Genomic DNA, 16697 nt, shown 5'->3' on the forward strand with positions numbered 1-16697 from the left:
ATTTCTCCTTGTGTACGTGTGTTTGTGTGCATGCGAAACACTTTTTTTCTCACGAAACAGAGAACACGATAAATTTCCAGGCTGGCAACCTCGTCCGGCACAGACTTCGCACAGACACTCCACTCCGTTCGTTTTGGCATGGTCGATTGTGGGGCCACAGACCCACGAAACAGTAGCAGCCGTAGTTCTGGCGAAGGAGGCATATCGCGGAAAACGGGCTTTTTTATCTCTCGGTCCTCTCTGTTTGGTTCGCCCGATTGGTTGGTTACGCTGCAGTTTGGTCTGGCATTTATCGTTCGGCATGTTCGATTGGTCCGTTTGGAAATCTGTTGAGGAAAAGGGTTGGCACGTGGACAGGGTAAGAGGGTGAACGTGATGCAGGTCACCCTGCTCTGTTCGACGGGTATTTGATCTGAAAGATCGGGCAATGGGAAAAAAGCAGCCAGTTTTATTCTACTATTCGAGTTTTGGAGCCAGACAGCTACCACACGATTAGGTTGTGATGAATTAATTCTTACCCAGCAGCTGGAGCTGGTTTATATTTGGCTTCTAACTCTTTTGGAAGCTTGAGGTGAGATGAATAGACCAGGAGGAAAGGATCAAGATCTGATTAGGAATAGTGATAAGATTTCTTTAAAGTCACACTCTGAATAAATGAATATTATTTTAGACATTAAAATAATATCAGAGGTCCAGAAATCCATATTCTTCAGCCACAATACGAAAGCCTGCAGTTACTTTTTTAATGGGAACCGTACTTCATCCTTTCAATCACGCTTCATAAACGTAAGAAGAATATCTTCTCCCTTACTTCTTATCTCCAGCACTAATCTCGTGAACCTGCTGCAGTTGCATCCTCCACATCCAATCATGCATGCTGATTGAATAAGCTCCCCTGCGCTACTACAACACCCGCAATATTCGTGGCCATCAGCCATCACAACACCATTGCGTGACACTAAGTACCGAATGATGAAATTATTATTATCATTTCCCTTCCGTTGGTACCGGGCCAGGCAATGTAACCGGGGAAGGCACGACTCTTTCGCTCAGCAAAATCGATTAAGCCACCGCATTCGAGCTGCTTTTAATGGTGCTACTACCACTACTACTACTACTACTGCAGAACGATTCGTGCTGGCAATCCACCAAAGCTACCACTCCTGTGGGAAAATAAAATAAGGTAGTCGGCCATCAAGCAAGAGGGCGAAATAATCATTCCACGGGGGCAAATCATCGGCTGGCCACCGATCGTTTCACATTTGCCCGACCAGGCAAGGTCGCTAAACTGGACCGTTCGCTGCGAGCACCAGCGAGTGTGTATCATCATTATAAACGAATGAATATATCGGGAACCACCATTTCCACCCGCTTATGATTGACATCGACGTGACTTACTGCGGGCAGATGCGCAATCGGTAAAAATCGTACTTGATTGTGGGCCCGCTTGCTTTATCTTCCCACTGTTCCACGCCCGTTCTAAACGATTTCATGCTTCAACATTAAGCCACCACTTTGGATCGTATCGTTGTGAGAACCGAAGGGTGGGAAAAGGTTTTTGATGATGTGTTGTGAAGGAAATATAATGATCTGTCTGGTTGGGCTTACTGGTACGTAATTTCTTTTGCTCGACTCCGGATGATGTTCGCTACCAATTGAAAGTTGAAAGGGAGAAAAGATGTAGGAGAATTGCATTCATACACGACCGAGGAAAGAAAGAAGTAATTACTTTGAAATGAATAGAGTTTAGGGAATTAAAGTTGAGAAGCTCTTCCGTAAATGTTTAAGCACTTCATTTTAGTAACAATAGATACATTTCATGCGAGTTTGTTATGAGCTATTGACTTCCTTAATTAAATCCGTAGAGCTGAACTAGTCATAATAACCAGAATGAGTACCTGTTCAAGTAGTAAACTGGTTGAGATCTCTAGCAGAAGCGGAGAACAGTTCAATCATTGACATTTGTGGAACCTAACGAAAATTCCAACTCAAACATCTTGGAGTCATGCGTAGAGAGAAGATTGACATTTTTCCGATAACTTTTCTCAGTTGAGACCTCCATCTAAATATGTACAAGCTTGACGTTGATTTTGGTGTGGTTCTTAAGAGTCTTTTCATATAACAAATGCTATAATTCGAGTTCATTAAAAGACATGAGAGATTAAGAGACACAAGAGACGTTAAGAGGGGCAGGCGTCAGCGGCGCCGGTCTTCAAACGGCAGGATCGGGGTTCAAATCCCATCCGGACAGTTACCCCCTAGGGACGACTGGCTAACCGACTATGTGGTATCGGCAATTTTAGTAAGCCATTCGATGACCAGCGTGGCCTAGAAATTCGTTAAACCAAGAGAAAAAGAAGAAGAGACATGAAGAAGAAGAGAATTCCATCGTGAACTCGATCTTCGAGATGAAGAAAATTCAATCAGTTGATCCAAACACTCTCTTATCATCCTGTCCATTTGTAAGATGCTATCAGAGGTACTAGTTTCCTTTCACAACATTAAATGTCATTACTTAGTGTTAATATTAATGGTAGTATCATCCTTAACTTACTGTCATCCACTTCCATAAGTTTCAATTGAAAGATTAGCAAGCTGGAGTCAGCAATGGAACTTGCTCTTTAATATTTTCTTTTTCATAAGTCTTCCAAATTGCATTTAAATTCTATTACTTCAATTGCAAAAATGACAACTTAACTTCATCCTCCAATTTTCTTGAGGTATGATAATAAACACAGATGACCAAAAGATGGTCTGATTAATACAAGGTCCCCCCCCCCCCCCCCCCCATCAGAACAAAAACAAGGCTCATTTTATTGTTCACATCTTGGTACAGCTCTCATGACAAATCCCACCCCGCAGAACGTCTCTTCTCGTCATCATCACGCTTTTGCGTGATAGGATGTTTCGCGCGGGTGTTTTACAAGAACAACTCAACCCGCACAACCCATCTTGGACACCATTATCGATCGGGTCGCGGTGCGTTGTTCGAGCCCGGGGCATCGGAGCTACGCTCGTAAATCCTTCCCAAATCATAAATATCAATCAACATTCAACCAAAACACGTGGTGGATGGTGGAGGCTGAAAATTGTAACCCCCAAAGTGACGTTATACGGTCATAACGATGTTAATGTTTTACGGCCGGGGCACTCGTTGACGAGGTGAAGACAGTTTTTTTTTTTTTGTAGCCGAGAAGGTTCGTCGAACAGCTTTACAGCCAATATGTCACACGCGCTCAAGCGGGCGCTCCTTTGCACCCTTCCGTGCCGACGATCCACCAAACGAGGGGGAAGATTTTTCGCGACCAGCAGAAGAGAACAGCACTCGAGAACACCGACGCGCAACAATTGCCCCGGGGAATGTGAGAGATTCCGAAATCGCACCACCATTCCTGGGACATTAAAATCGACATGCGACATGGTTGCGAGAAGAAAATCTTTAATTATCAATTAACGGACACGCTGGCTCGATCAGCAAAGGATCGCTTGCGTCTTGTTTGCGATTATTGCTACAGAAACGTACGGCTGGCCCACTGGCTGGAAGGTTGGTTGGCCCGGATTCCGACAAACGGATTCATTTGAATGTCAGACGGGGCATAAAAATCGATGTTATTATTAATGGCGATGTGCGGCTGAATGAGTCAGCTCATGGCTCATCGGAGGATTATGGCATTATGGCGCCTGTTTGTTTTAGATGACCGCTAGACACAAAAAAAACACTCTTTTCTCAGCAATCATTTCTGATCCGTCTTCAAATATGAAATTGGCCCCACATTTCTCAGTTTCTTTCCCTTCTTCAGCAGGCGTTTTAATTAGTAAAAATGATAAACCACCAACCAACGGCGGAATTGGAAGCGATTACACACCCACCGCTTCCTGCTTATAATCGGGCTTTCCTTTTATCAACGAAGCTCCACTTTAATTGCACCCGAATCAGCAGAATCCAACAGCGAATTCACGGATGAGTCCTCATCCTACCAGCAAAAATGGGAACTGGCTTCGATTTACCACAACTGGCGGGTAACATAAATTATGGCTTTATATGTTAATGCGATCATTACTATTTATAGAAGCATCAAAATATTCACCTTCGTTTGGTTAATTATGCTTTCGCCGTTGTTTGGCGGTGAGTTTCCTGCTGGTTTGCGTGGTCACGCATTCTAAACCAATCACTCGCTTGCGCCACTGCACCACGGCGCACTGTGCGCTTGTGAAATCGATCGCAAACAGGATCATGTGGAAGCAAAAAAAAAGTTCGCAACAGGGTGATTCCGGCGAAGCGGTTCTAATGATGTGCATTCAGCGAACCTCTAATAGGACTCTAATCAACACACAGCTCAATCATCCAATAAAGTAAACAAATGTATGGTAAAATGGTACGCAAATTTGCAGATAAATTATAGCAAAGTTGAAGGCACCATTATGGCAAAACTTTCTAAGTAGAATCGTTTGCAAAATGTTTGTCGCTTGAAATCTGATATACCTTGTCGTGGCAGAATTCTTAAGCGATAATTTTGGGCATCGAATTTAAGCCTCCCCACCTTTTGACCCGCTTGTTCCACACGCAAACCTGCCTGCGGCGGATTGCACTTTTCTGCCTTTGCCACGTTCATTTCGCGGACATCGGACGGGCCCAGTTGGATACACGCTCGAACGAGCTGCCATTTGTTTTTGCTCTTCACCCAAATTGTCACGCTGCAGTTCCCGATTCCCGGTGTGGCTGTTTATAGCGCGTTTTGGGCACCGCTGTTGCCCAGTGCACAAAATATTATTTACGAGCGCTTCGTTTGATTTTAATGTATCAATTAGTTTGATATTTTTATTTTTACGATGCACCAAAGCTGACCAGTGCCAGTGTGTGTCCGGCACTGGTAATGGAGTCTCCTCCGGTGACCAGCGGTGGAATGCTTGCTTTGGGTGTTTGTTTTTGTGGATGCGCTAAGTGTTTTTGGGGGATTATTTTTGAGGGTTTTCTTATTGTTTTTGCTGATGCTCATCAAACGCTATTCATTGAGATTATTATTTTGAGGACGGTTTGCTGTTCGTTTTTGTCCAGGTTTTTTTTTTTTTTTTGTTTGGGCTGTAAACGCGGTGCGGATCCTTATTGGTTTTGCGCGCCTAATGATCAATCCATTTGTGGCGTGCATACACCTTCACGGTATTCAATGCCAGGTGATGGGTGGCGTGTCGGCCGAAAAGGTTTTCAATTTTATCACAAAGAATATTTATCAATTTATTGCCCTCGTAATGTGGTTTGGTAAAAGTTGATGAACAGCGAGACTATAAATATTCTGACAAAAACAAGACTGGACAGATTTCGTGCTCGTTTTAATCCTTTTAAGCTTAGCTTAAGTAAAAACCCAGGATTCCAATTTGAATCAGAATGGAGCTCTCTAAAACTGGAGAGAAACCTCAAATCATTCTTAAACTTTAAACCTTATTATTAAACGCAAACTAAGCTACTTGTAGCTCAAAGTCTATGATCAAGTCAAAAAAAAATCTTGCTCCTAAATGCGAATCATTTCCACTGAAAGCACAACAAACACAAACCAATCCTCCTATGATACATTTCCCTTCTAAACGGTCAGCACGTGAGGCCCTGGTCATTTTGGCTAAATCATCCTGATTAGTTTTGCCATATAATTAAACGGCAAAAAGGCTCACCCTCTCAAAAAAAAAAACAAAAACGAAAACGGTTCCCACCATCAGCGAAATGGCGCAACAGATTTAAATTGCAGGGTACCTCGGTTTTTGTGCTTTCTTCGGCAGTCGTGGATCCATTTGTCTACCAGGAGATTTCGCACTGCACAAGGTGTCCCGATCGTCCCGAACAGTCGAATTATGCATAATGTACACAGAGGATTGACTGACTTTTTGTGTTTGTTTGGCTCTCCTGTGAGCCTTAGCTTGCAACCCAGCAAAAAACTTCTGCTGTAGGCAAAATTCCTAGCTTCATCAATCAACCCAGCGATCGAGCGTAGAGAAGGTAGGACCCCTCAACAAACTCGATCACATAATCTCAAGAAGCTAAGCAATAAACTAAAGACCACTCTGCTTCGCACAATTGATCGATGGAGCTCGGGCACAAACGGACGAGTGTCTCTGTGTAAAAACGACCCAACTCCCTGGTCCGGGCACAGGTTGACGGCATACTGCACCTAGTCCAGGGACTAGGCCACACAAAAATCACGATCCCATCCGCCAGAGGGTCCTTACGCGCGCGAACCGACTAGAAAGATGATGATTTATGAAGGGAAGAAAATTAGTCTCCCGTTTGTTTTGCTGTTTATGTGTTATTTGTGGGTCCTGGTGGCTTTCAAAGCTTTTTTTTTTTGTTGTTTATGTTTGTGTGTGTATGTGGCGCTCTATCTTCTCGCGCCCAATTGTTGCGCGCGCTGCCCAAATTACCAGTTGCGCTTCGAGGGACAAACGAACGAACGAAGGTGCCCGCTGTCGTGTGGTGGCGCGCTGATAGTTTCATTTCGCATTAACGTAAATCGTCCACACAGTCACATTCATTTTACCCGTTACCAGCTGGTCTGTCTGGTCATTGCATTCGAGAGTCGTTTTTTTATGTTTAAATCCATGAGAAACTTGCGTGGTCCCTTTTTTATTTTGCTTGCTGTGGTCTAAAAAATCTGATTAAATATCAGCTCTCGGCCGTTTCGTGTATCTGACGGTTTGGAAAACGATCGAACGCCCAACACCAATTCGCTGAGCACGCTAGGCGGAGTGGGAATGATTAAAAATTACTCACCTCATAATGGGCCTTGATCCCACACAATTAGCCCCGCAAATTAGTTGCTATTATAGCATAATTGACCCGTTATTAAATATCGCTTAATATCGTACAGGCAACGCATCGATAGGTGATGTAGTACGTGTCATTAGCTAAACGGTACATTAAGCATTGATTCGTTAATCCGTTGTCCATTGGCGGACTGCTTTCTTGCTTCAATATGGAGTTATATTTGCTGGTTTGAGTATTGGTAGAAATGAGTCATTCACGCGTCGATTGAAAAATTCTCAATTGTCAATCTCTTCATGCTGAATAAAGATACATTTCTTAGATTCGTTTGTACTTTATATACCTTCTTCGAACTTCGTAGCTATCTATACCCTCCCCGAACCATTGAAAGAACTTCAAAAAAGGGGCCTCGAATTGAAATTCTCCATCTAAGAATTTCTTATTCAATCGCATTCGTTGAATATCGCTGGTCTGTCGTGGTAAATTAAAGATCCTGAATCAGACAATATTGTAATAGTGAAAAAGGACAGGCTGTTTCAATGCTGTTTAGAAGGTCCTAGAGCTTCAAAGCGGCATATCTGCTGTTTAGGAGATTAACAACATCAAGGATTGAGCAAAGAGCTATTTTGTAGGCAAAAAAAAGGCTATTTTGTTTGTCTTCTTGGCTTTACGACCTAATAGATAACATCCAGCCATCGAATGGCTTACTGGACTCGCAGATGTCTCGTATTAGGATAGTCAATCCTTCAAGAGTCAAGCGTGCGGTCTGGGTGAAATTTGTACCCCGGTCCTGCCGCTGTCGCCTCTTCCACCGGACCGCCCTTCGTAGGCAATCTTTGACTTGAATTCTTTGCAACTGTAAAGCCAGCTCTGAATCTAGAGAGCTAGAATAAAATTGTTATTTTAGTAGAAATTCAACTAAATAAGTCTTCAACTTAAAATTAACTCGTTGCACATGCTTGTTTGGAGTGAATATTTTTTTCACTTACATCTACATCCCTCCTCATTCATGTCGTGTATTTGAATATCGCAAACATACTTTTTCCTCCCCCACAAGTGTGGTTAACACTTCCCAGGAGTACATTCGCTTCGTGTACCGTTTTGTCAGGCTTAATCGCTCGTCGAACCGTGCGGGAACGACGCGCAACAAATGGCGGTTCGCCGCCACACACAACCGTGAGATCGCACATTTTAATTCAACGCTCCATACACGGGTAGAGCATTTGTTCGGAATTTGCAGTTTCGCCTGAGATGTACGCAACAGTTCGGGACCGAAAAATCAACGCAGCAAGCTCGACGACAGCACCAGTACCGAGAGAAAAGACCCCGAACCCGAAGAAGATAACGATGGAGAGAATGGGAAATATTTTGGCCCTGCAAAAGAAAAAAAACCATTGCACAGTACCGCACCTCAGAAATCCAGGCCCAAATTCGGGACCTTCCTACGCCCCTCGGGGTACGAGAAGACAAACAATCAACTCACTTAGCCTGCCAAAAGGGCGCGAATGCGAGTGGGGGAGTGCTCTCCCGGGGGGCGATCGCAACTTGCAGTGGCGCAGATTCGAGTCGCGTTTGATTTCTGTCTTCGTTCGCGATCACAAAACGCAACGCCGGGCGGAACGGGTAATCGTCGTCGATCGTCACAAGGAAAGGATGAATGGTACAGCCAACAATCCTCCCACGGCACAATCGCACTGGCAGTAATCGACCGTTTATAGTCGGCAACTTGCCGGTGGCAGGACAGGATCTGGAGGCCCGAGGAGGAGACGTGCAGGCCTGGAGGCGAAATTCTGCGCTCACTTCAGCGACGTTCTGGTCGGGTTTGAAAATCGCGTACCAGAAACGTTTGCATAAGCCCTGACGACTGCCTCGATGGCTTGGACTCTACACTGCGCAAGACAGAGAGAGAGACCCCAACGTCGAAACCTCCCCAAACTTCCAGAGCAGAGAGATCCTGTCCTGAACAACGCATCGTGGGCACAACAACAGTCGAAGAGACGCGTCCAGCGCGTCGTCGCCATCGTACCAAAGGCACAGCACAGACCTAGAGCAGAGGGCCGAAAAGACGCGGAGGGAGGAAACGAAAAATTTATATAAAAACTACCCCGGGAACAGCGTGGGAAATGCACAGTAGTGTCTCTAATGTCTTATGTTTACCTCCCTTTTGCGAGAGAGCGAACGATCGCGCGCGCGAAAAAACAAAAACGACAGCAACAACAACAACGAGCAGGACCCGCGGTGAGAGTCGCGAGATTGGGTACGCGCCTCGCGACGTGCATCGTCGGAATCGGAATTTGGTAAAAGAAGCTGTGATCTTGTGGGGTGGGCTATTCTTGTGTCCGTGTGTGATGGTACCCACTGGTACGCATGCTGGGGTCGCGTTAGCTCCAAATTCGTGTGGAGTCCAACGAAAGGCTTGGTCGGCTTTTATTTTTTCGGGGCGGCAGACATCTTGGTCCGGTCTCGGCAGTGGGATTTGTGTCTCATTTGTTGCTGTTAGGAAAGCCTTTAATTTCTCCACATGTGGCTCTGGGATTGTATGTGAGTGTAAGTGTCGGGAGTGGAATGGAATGAATGGCATAACTTATAGCCGCAATCTTGAGGGACTACTGATGTTTCCTATGTCACAATTAGACAAGCTTTAAATTAGCGACATTCGCCTAATGTAACGTTGGTTAGCAAATGTAAATGTCTGACGCGGGACCCATCAACTCGCATCAAATTGCCGTAAATGCCAGGCAATCGATTGTGAGCAAACGCACATAATGGCAGTAAATAACGAATTGCTATTATATTGATCGAAACCGAAGCGAGGAGGAAAAACCAACCCCCAGTTGGAAACGATCGAGAGGCCGAAACCGATTGATAAATCAAACATCGTGACCGTGCGCTGGGCGCGGCACGATCGAGCCCGTTTCGGATTGATCAGTATGTACGTGTGGTAGGTTTCTGGGACTCAAGAGATCCGCGCAGGAAAAGGACGCACCAGACCGCACTGCCGCACACCGGACCTGAGCTCCACAATCGTCGGCAACCGCCATAAATGCTATAATCAAAGAAGCGAAGAAGCTAAAACGCAAGAGCATTAAATTCCACCACGTTCGTTGCCGTGGTGCCTTGGTGGACGGTGGGTAAACGCGCGAAGGATGACTGGGATAATAACAATAACAATAAGTTAGACAAGAGCCCCCCTCCCTCCTCTCCTTATCCTTAGCTAGTTGGCCGTAGAGGCGGAGTAAATTGCGCGGAGTCTGCGTGGTCCATGGAGCCACGGACCGACGAAAACTCCACCTCACGTGCGCAGGCACGTATTCGATTGGCTTAAGTGTGTTCCGGCGTGTTTCTGTAGTAATGTTGGGCCTGAATAGGATTCGGGGGAGCATATATTTCGCGCTTAATCGGTGTTATTTTTTTTGGATATGTTTTTTTTTTCCATTGTAACTTTATTGATAAAAGCCCAAAGTATGGGTTGTATTAACAACTTAATCAAGGATCTAAAGATTGAAGTGGAAAGAAGGTACGGCCGAAAGCTGCTGAAATTCAAAATGGTGAATATCTGGGCAGTAAAAGATTGCGAATAAGCGCGGAGAAAAGGCTTTTTGTTTCATTACGCATTAGTATAGCCTTTTTTGGGAGTCCTAGTGGCATAGAGTTGTGTTAGAGTCTTCTCATGGCAGAGCTTGCGACCAAATCCCATCCAGACCGTCCCCCGTACGTAGAACTGATTTCTTAGCTACAGACACAATAATGCCAAGAGCAACATGAAATGGTTCATCGTGACTTCTAGTGATTACAGAGGTAAAGAGCTGCACATTGAAAAAACAAGATCCAGCACCATTTTGATGTGCAAAGAGATTTTTTAGTGATCGATTATCTTCATCCACTCCAACAGCAGCTCGAGCCGTAATTATTGCAGTTTAAATCTGCTATAAAACCACCTGCCATAAACCACCACGAGCTGTCAAACGCGATGCCACACGATCCCGTTCCGAAGTGTGACAGCTGGTCGGCAAAAGAAGACAAACGCACTTTTGTACACTCGTTTGCCGTTTCAGGTAAATTGATAATAATTATTTATCAACGATTATTTAGTTCTAATCCTACAAGTACCAACGAGTACTGTCCTGCTCCCTTCCCGGTAAACCGATCCACAAGCCCTCTCACACACATACACAGTCCCTTCACTAAGCGCACCGTACAAACGAACGTGAAAAAAAGGGACGAGTTTCGCGTACACTTTTTTCGCCAAGGTCGCCGCGGTCGGTCGTGAAAAAGTGACTCCCGTTCTCGTTGCTCTCGCTTCCAGCAAGTTCCAAAAACGCTTCTTCTAGCAACACAGCTGTGCGTGCGTGCCTCCCTGTCGAAATCAACCGTGCTTTACTTCTGCGCCAAATAATCTTTCCGTCTTTCGTGATACAGTGATTGCCGGACGACCTCCTTCAACTAGAAGCGTGATTGATTGATTGGACCACCCAGTACTGCCTAGCGCTAAAATGTTACGAACAATCATTGTACGAAACGAGAATCTCCTGCTGCAAGGATCGATCCGAAAGATACTGAAAGGCACTGCCGTCCGCTCGCTCAGCAGCGAGTGTGCCAAACGATCAGCTGCCGACCACCGCAGGTAAGCAGTTCCCATTGAATATTTAGTGCATGCGTGTTATGTAACCGGAACGACGATATCGGCGAAATTTGGTCGGTGTTTTTTTTTTGGGTGCAGACGAATTGCATAAAGTAGTAGGCCGGCGCCTATGTGCGCTCCGAGCGCTCCTGACGTTTGCACTTCCGAAGTACGAAATGATTGTTTTGGAGTGAATTGTAAGTGTAGCCCCCTGATTCGATATACGATATGTTGTGTAATCTTATAGCAACCCACTCGCTCGCTCCTTGAAGGAGAAGCGCCAGGAGAGAGAGGGGAGCGCGATGAAGATACGTGGTCGGAGGTTGCAAAACGTCATCATAAGCAATCGAGTGATAGCGTGTGCACGTAAAATTGTCCTTCCGGAAGATAACTAGCCTACTTGAATGAAGAATTTTTATTATGCAAAACAAACCAATACTGATTCGCTTTTGTTTGTTTTAGAAATTCGCACACCCTCTCGAACGGCCGCAACAATCTTAAGCAGGTTACATGGAGAACGAATCTGGTTCGTGGATACTGCAGCGGGTTTCCGGCACACTCGAAGGTCCTGCTGCCGGCACTGTCCCCCACGATGGAGCTGGGCACCATCGTTAGCTGGGAAAAGAAGGAAGGCGACAAGCTGAATGAAGGTTTGTTTACGTTTCGGTAGTATTAGTAAACGATGCACCACGCAGACACATACCCGTACGGCGTGCATACCGTATGACCTTGCTGACATTCACAGCCTGGCGCTGCTTCTTGTCTCTTCTGCCCCGTACGACCTTATCGCACGATCCGCTCCCGGGATCAGCCTTCATCCAGCCGAACCGCTATCATCAGTGTGCGCTCGGACAAGACTTGTAGAATGTTTTGACTAGTGTTGTGCGTACTGAGTAAGAGTGAGTGAATGATTTAAATCTTTCTAATGATTTAAATAAATTCCTCACGACAAGTGTTTAAAACTCTTTGAGGGTTCGAATCGCAAAGAGTGTTGAAACTCTCTCGGCAATCGTTATTATACGACTCCAAAAAAAAAAGCTGTTAAAAGGCTTAAATCCCAGTAGGGAGTGAGTACGAGTGAATTAATTCCTTGAAAGGAGTTGTTATTTTCATAACTAACTTTCTCTCATAACTTATAACTCTTTCTCTCTCTCTCTCTCTACATCTATAGGTGATTTGCTGGCGGAAATTGAAACCGACAAAGCGACAATGGGCTTCGAAACACCCGAGGAAGGTTATCTGGCAAAGATTCTCGTCCCTGCCGGTCAGAAAGACGTCCCCATCGGCAAGCTGGTGTGTATTATCGTAGAAAACGAAGCCGATGTGGCTGCGTTCAAGGATTACAAGGATACGGGTGCTGCTCCGTCCGCACCGGCCGCTGCTCCAGCACCACCTGCACCTGCTGCCGCCCCACCGGCACCAATCCCACCGCCGGTGTCTGCCCCACCACCTCCACCAGTCGCAGCCGCACCGCAACCGATGACGGCGGTGGAACAGCGTGGACCACGCGTCTACGCTAGCCCGATGGCGAAAAAGCTTGCCGAACAGCAACGTCTGCGGCTGGAAGGTAAGCCAATGTTTTTTTTTTGCCGCTTACGTGAAACACAATGAAAGCTTCACACACACAAACTCTAACGCATGCAATTTCGTTCGTTTTTCTCCATTTTTCTTATCCCCAACCACCACCAAAAGGCAAAGGCTCCGGATTGTTTGGTTCACTAACGTCTAAGGATCTTGCAGGTATGCAAGCGGACGGCCCAGCAGCAGCAGCCGGTGCTCCACCACCAGCGGCACACACCATCCCTGCCGGTGCGGCGTACGTCGACATCCCGGTCTCAAACATCCGAGGTGTGATTGCGAAGCGACTGCTCGAATCGAAAACTACCATACCGCACTACTATCTTACGGTCGATGTAAATATGGATCAGGTGACGAAGCTGCGGGCACGCTTCAACAAACAGCTCGAAAAGGAAGGCGTGAAGCTGTCGATTAATGATTTCATCATCAAAGCGGCAGCCATGGCGTGTAAAAAGGTACCGGAAGCGAACTCCGCCTGGATGAACACGGTCATCCGACAGTTTGACGCGGTGGACGTGTCCGTGGCGGTGTCGACCGATCGGGGTTTGATTACACCGATTGTGTTTGCGGCCGACCGGAAGGGCATTGCCGATATTAGCAAGGATGTGAAGAATCTGGCGGCAAAGGCGCGCGAGGGCAAGCTGCAGCCGCAGGAGTTCCAGGGTGGCACGTTTAGCGTGTCGAACCTGGGCATGTTTGGCGTGACCCATTTCTGCGCCATCATCAATCCACCACAGTCGTGCATACTGGCGGTCGGTGGCACTCAGAAGCGTCTCGTACCTGACAAGGACTCGGAAGCTGGGTAATGTTGGATTTTTCTTTTTTATGCTGGAAAATACTAATATGTGTTTTTCTCACGTCAATAGCTTCAAGGAAAGTGACTATGTCGCGGTAACGCTTAGCTGTGACCATCGTACGGTCGATGGTGCTGTCGGTGCACGCTGGCTGCAGTACTTCCGCCAGTTCCTGGAGGATCCTAATTCAATGCTGCTGTAAATTGGGAGGAGTTGCGCTGTAAAAAAAAGTCTTCTTCGAGTGGTAAACGATTTCGTTCCTCCAGTTTTTGATAACAAAGCCAGTCTTAACTAATATTCCCATTCTTTTTTTGGTTCCTGAAGGCCCTGTTGCTGAAATCCGAATCGAAAGTCCAACTCTAGCGGGGGGAGGGATAACTATTATAATGGAAAGAGTAGAAATATTAAATAGTAGTAGTAGCAGCAGCTGCATAACGAAGGGTGTTAACACAGTATGGGAGATAAGAGTATTGAAGGCTTTAGTTGCATATTTACTGCACGTGCGTTGTTCGTACAAAAAAAAAAAAAAAAAACACCGTCTCATCACACGTCCCAGCGATGGTTCAATGCTCTGGACTGATTTCCCTCCCTAAGCTAATGGATGCTCCCCCGCGTACAACTACATTACACTTATGTACCAAATAGTTAATAGTTCCATCAACCACTCAGACGTAGAGAGAGAGAGATTTTGACGAGCAATACAGCGCCAATAGAGGACACTTTGTAGCTGCAAATGCTGCCGAAAGTAACCGAATTACCTGTTTCATAGTGTAGGAAAGCCATAGAAAGAGAGAGAGAGAGAGAGAGAGAGCACAGAGACAGATCGTTTAATGTCGCGTTATACACAACTTGAACGATAAAGCATCGTTTCCGCACACTACTAATCTTTTAGTCACGGGGAAGGGATAAAAGGACGAGATAGGGAACCCATACGGACGGATACAGCCTTGATTAACGAAGGAAGCCAATGAAATTCGAACAAACCCATCACCATCTTTCCTTAAATGCGCGCTACTCTTACTTTGAAATTTTGGCAACGAAATCGGCCATCAGTGCGACCATGGGCTGTAGTCTTCGCAAACAATCTACTAAGAGCAACACTATTTAGGTCAGTCAACTTGTTCGCGGACGAAATGGATGGTCCACTAAAAGCTAAAAAGAAAAAAAGACACGACCAACATCACGTCACAATGCGGCCGACGAAAAAGGACTTCAGACGACAAAACGCTGGTCAAAACAAAAACCTCGATGGATTTGCTTGTTGAACAAGATCTTATTTGTATAGTTTTGTTTGTTTTATGCGCTATTATTATTTTTAGAGAGAGAAAAAGAGCATCGAGGAATAAATCAAATTTATTTATTGGTTACCGGTCGTGGTTCATCAAGGCACTTTCAAAAAGCGAATTTCTTCTTGTCTGTTGTTGCTTTGCGCTGAGATAGAGAGCGAGAGAAAAAAAGCGTATAAATTATCGTCGTGAACCGAGGGACAATAAGCTAATTTACTCAGACACTTGAATCTTTAGGCAAATCGTTGTGATCGTTTTAAATCTGGAAAACAAAAGGGAATCAGTTTTAGGTTACATCGTCGTCTATCCAACTCAACCGTACCCCACAAAAAAGGTTTAAAGTGTACTACGGAATGTCTGATACAGCATCAAATACAGTACCGATTGGAGCTTAATGTGGCATTTGCTCTCGTTTGTCTGAGAAAAATGTCCAACAGCTTCTCAAAATTAGAGTAGTACCGACAACCAGGATTAGGATTTGCAATTGGAATATTTTAATTTCTTTATTTGCATTACCATTACCAGTAGTTCGTCGTAAGAAGGCGTGTGTGTTTGTACAGTTTCAGCATACCGGTACTGTCGCTTCTACATTCCAACCACAATCAATCAATCACATCGAAGTCCATCTCGCAGCATCCACGAACGTTCAGCGTGTCCAGATTCGTGCCAGGAATGTGGAACAGCATCCGAACACGGTAAGTACCCTTACCCATCGCGATATACTGTTCCAGATACTTGATTTTCATTACAGCAGCGTCCAGGTTGTAACGACCCTATTGCGAATATTCAGATAGATTATAGTTGGATCCATAACCTTCTCCCGTGAAACTAATAACTTCAACCCACCGTAAATCTTCCACACCGATCACCATTGGTCATGGAGCTGGCGATGAAAAACCAGGGCCCGCTATCATCGGAATGGAACCGATCGCAATGCATCGGTTCAATGTACTCCTTCGGATTGTCCAGACAAATTTTGTCCGTCTGCTGCTCGCACTGGTACGTAGTAATGATCAGCTCCCATTCGACATCGTCGGACGAATGGCGGACCTCATACTCGGCATGCAGCGTATCGCAAACGCCATCCGCATCCCGATCGAAACGTACCGTTTCCAGCGAGACTGGCATCTCATCGTACGGAAGCTTCACATCTTGGCAGTTGGAGAACATGGTCATGTTGATACGCTTGATTTTCAAGGGAATCAAATTAGATCCAACGCTTGCTCTTGTTTGTTCCTCAACGATTAGCTTACCAATCCATGGGCGAATTCAAATGCAACTACACAGATGGCCAGCACGTACAACAGGTTTCTGTTGAGGGACATTTTGAATTTGTGTTTTTCCGACGAACGACGAACAGTTTTAGTCGTCGGAAGCTAAACAGACATTGAGACATGGTGTAATTTTGTGTGTTAGCTTTATAGCTATCCGACTGTATAGCACGCCGGGTCTACAACATCCGACATCGGATATAGTCATTATTGTGACTATGCAAAATTTTCATACCTAATCAAAGGTACATCTGGCGAACGGAGCAGATATTTGTGGGGCTATAATTTATGCACAAATCATCAAATTAGGGGCCTGCCTTCGAAGTCCAATAGAGCGCAGGGCAGCTTTTCTATGTCGTTGATTAACACATTATCAAGTAATTGATTAGTATTGGCTGG

At 45.4% G+C, this 16697-nt stretch overlaps 5 protein-coding genes across 7 annotated transcripts in view; 3 read left to right on the forward strand and 2 right to left on the reverse strand.

Moving 5' to 3' along the window:
* Positions 1–16697, forward strand: part of LOC126564095 (GATOR complex protein MIOS) — a 259062-nt gene that overhangs the window by 196141 nt on the left and 46224 nt on the right. The gene's annotated exons all lie outside the window — the stretch shown is intronic.
* The window catches only part of LOC126563828 (nuclear pore complex protein Nup154), a 505032-nt gene that overhangs the window by 128436 nt on the left and 359899 nt on the right, over positions 1–16697 (reverse strand). Inside the window, exon 7 of one of the 2 annotated variants that reach the window (XM_050220593.1) lies at positions 7696–7706. The exons of the other annotated variant lie outside the window; for it this stretch is intronic. The gene's annotated coding sequence lies outside the window, so the exon portion shown is untranslated. Of the gene's footprint in view, positions 1–7695; positions 7707–16697 lie in introns of those variants that run through there. 2 annotated transcript variants of the gene reach the window in all.
* LOC126564629 (protein sister of odd and bowel) overlaps positions 1–16697 on the forward strand; it is a 132557-nt gene that overhangs the window by 63369 nt on the left and 52491 nt on the right. The gene's annotated exons all lie outside the window — the stretch shown is intronic.
* Positions 11192–14203, forward strand: LOC126564532 (dihydrolipoyllysine-residue acetyltransferase component of pyruvate dehydrogenase complex, mitochondrial). Of its 2 annotated transcripts, none has more exons than XM_050221610.1 (6): positions 11192–11372; positions 11832–12019; positions 12541–12936; positions 13110–13749; positions 13814–13985; positions 14066–14177. In XM_050221610.1, exons 1-5 carry the CDS (start codon positions 11242–11244, stop codon positions 13941–13943), a joined length of 1485 nt encoding a protein of 494 aa, XP_050077567.1. In that variant the 5' UTR covers positions 11192–11241; the 3' UTR covers positions 13944–13985; positions 14066–14177. The 2 variants fall into 2 exon arrangements, with proteins under 2 accessions (XP_050077567.1, XP_050077566.1); XM_050221609.1 differs by having other exon boundaries at positions 11194–11372; positions 13062–13749; positions 14066–14203.
* LOC126565448 (uncharacterized) lies at positions 15630–16352 on the reverse strand. The gene is made up of 3 exons (XM_050222630.1): positions 16281–16352; positions 15874–16212; positions 15630–15800 (listed from the first exon to the last, which is right to left on the reverse strand). Exons 1-3 carry the CDS (start codon positions 16350–16352, stop codon positions 15630–15632), a joined length of 582 nt encoding a protein of 193 aa, XP_050078587.1.

The sequence above is a fragment of the Anopheles maculipalpis genome, chromosome 3RL, assembly GCF_943734695.1.
Source record: "Anopheles maculipalpis chromosome 3RL, idAnoMacuDA_375_x, whole genome shotgun sequence".
NCBI classification, from domain to species: Eukaryota; Metazoa; Arthropoda; class Insecta; order Diptera; family Culicidae; genus Anopheles; species Anopheles maculipalpis.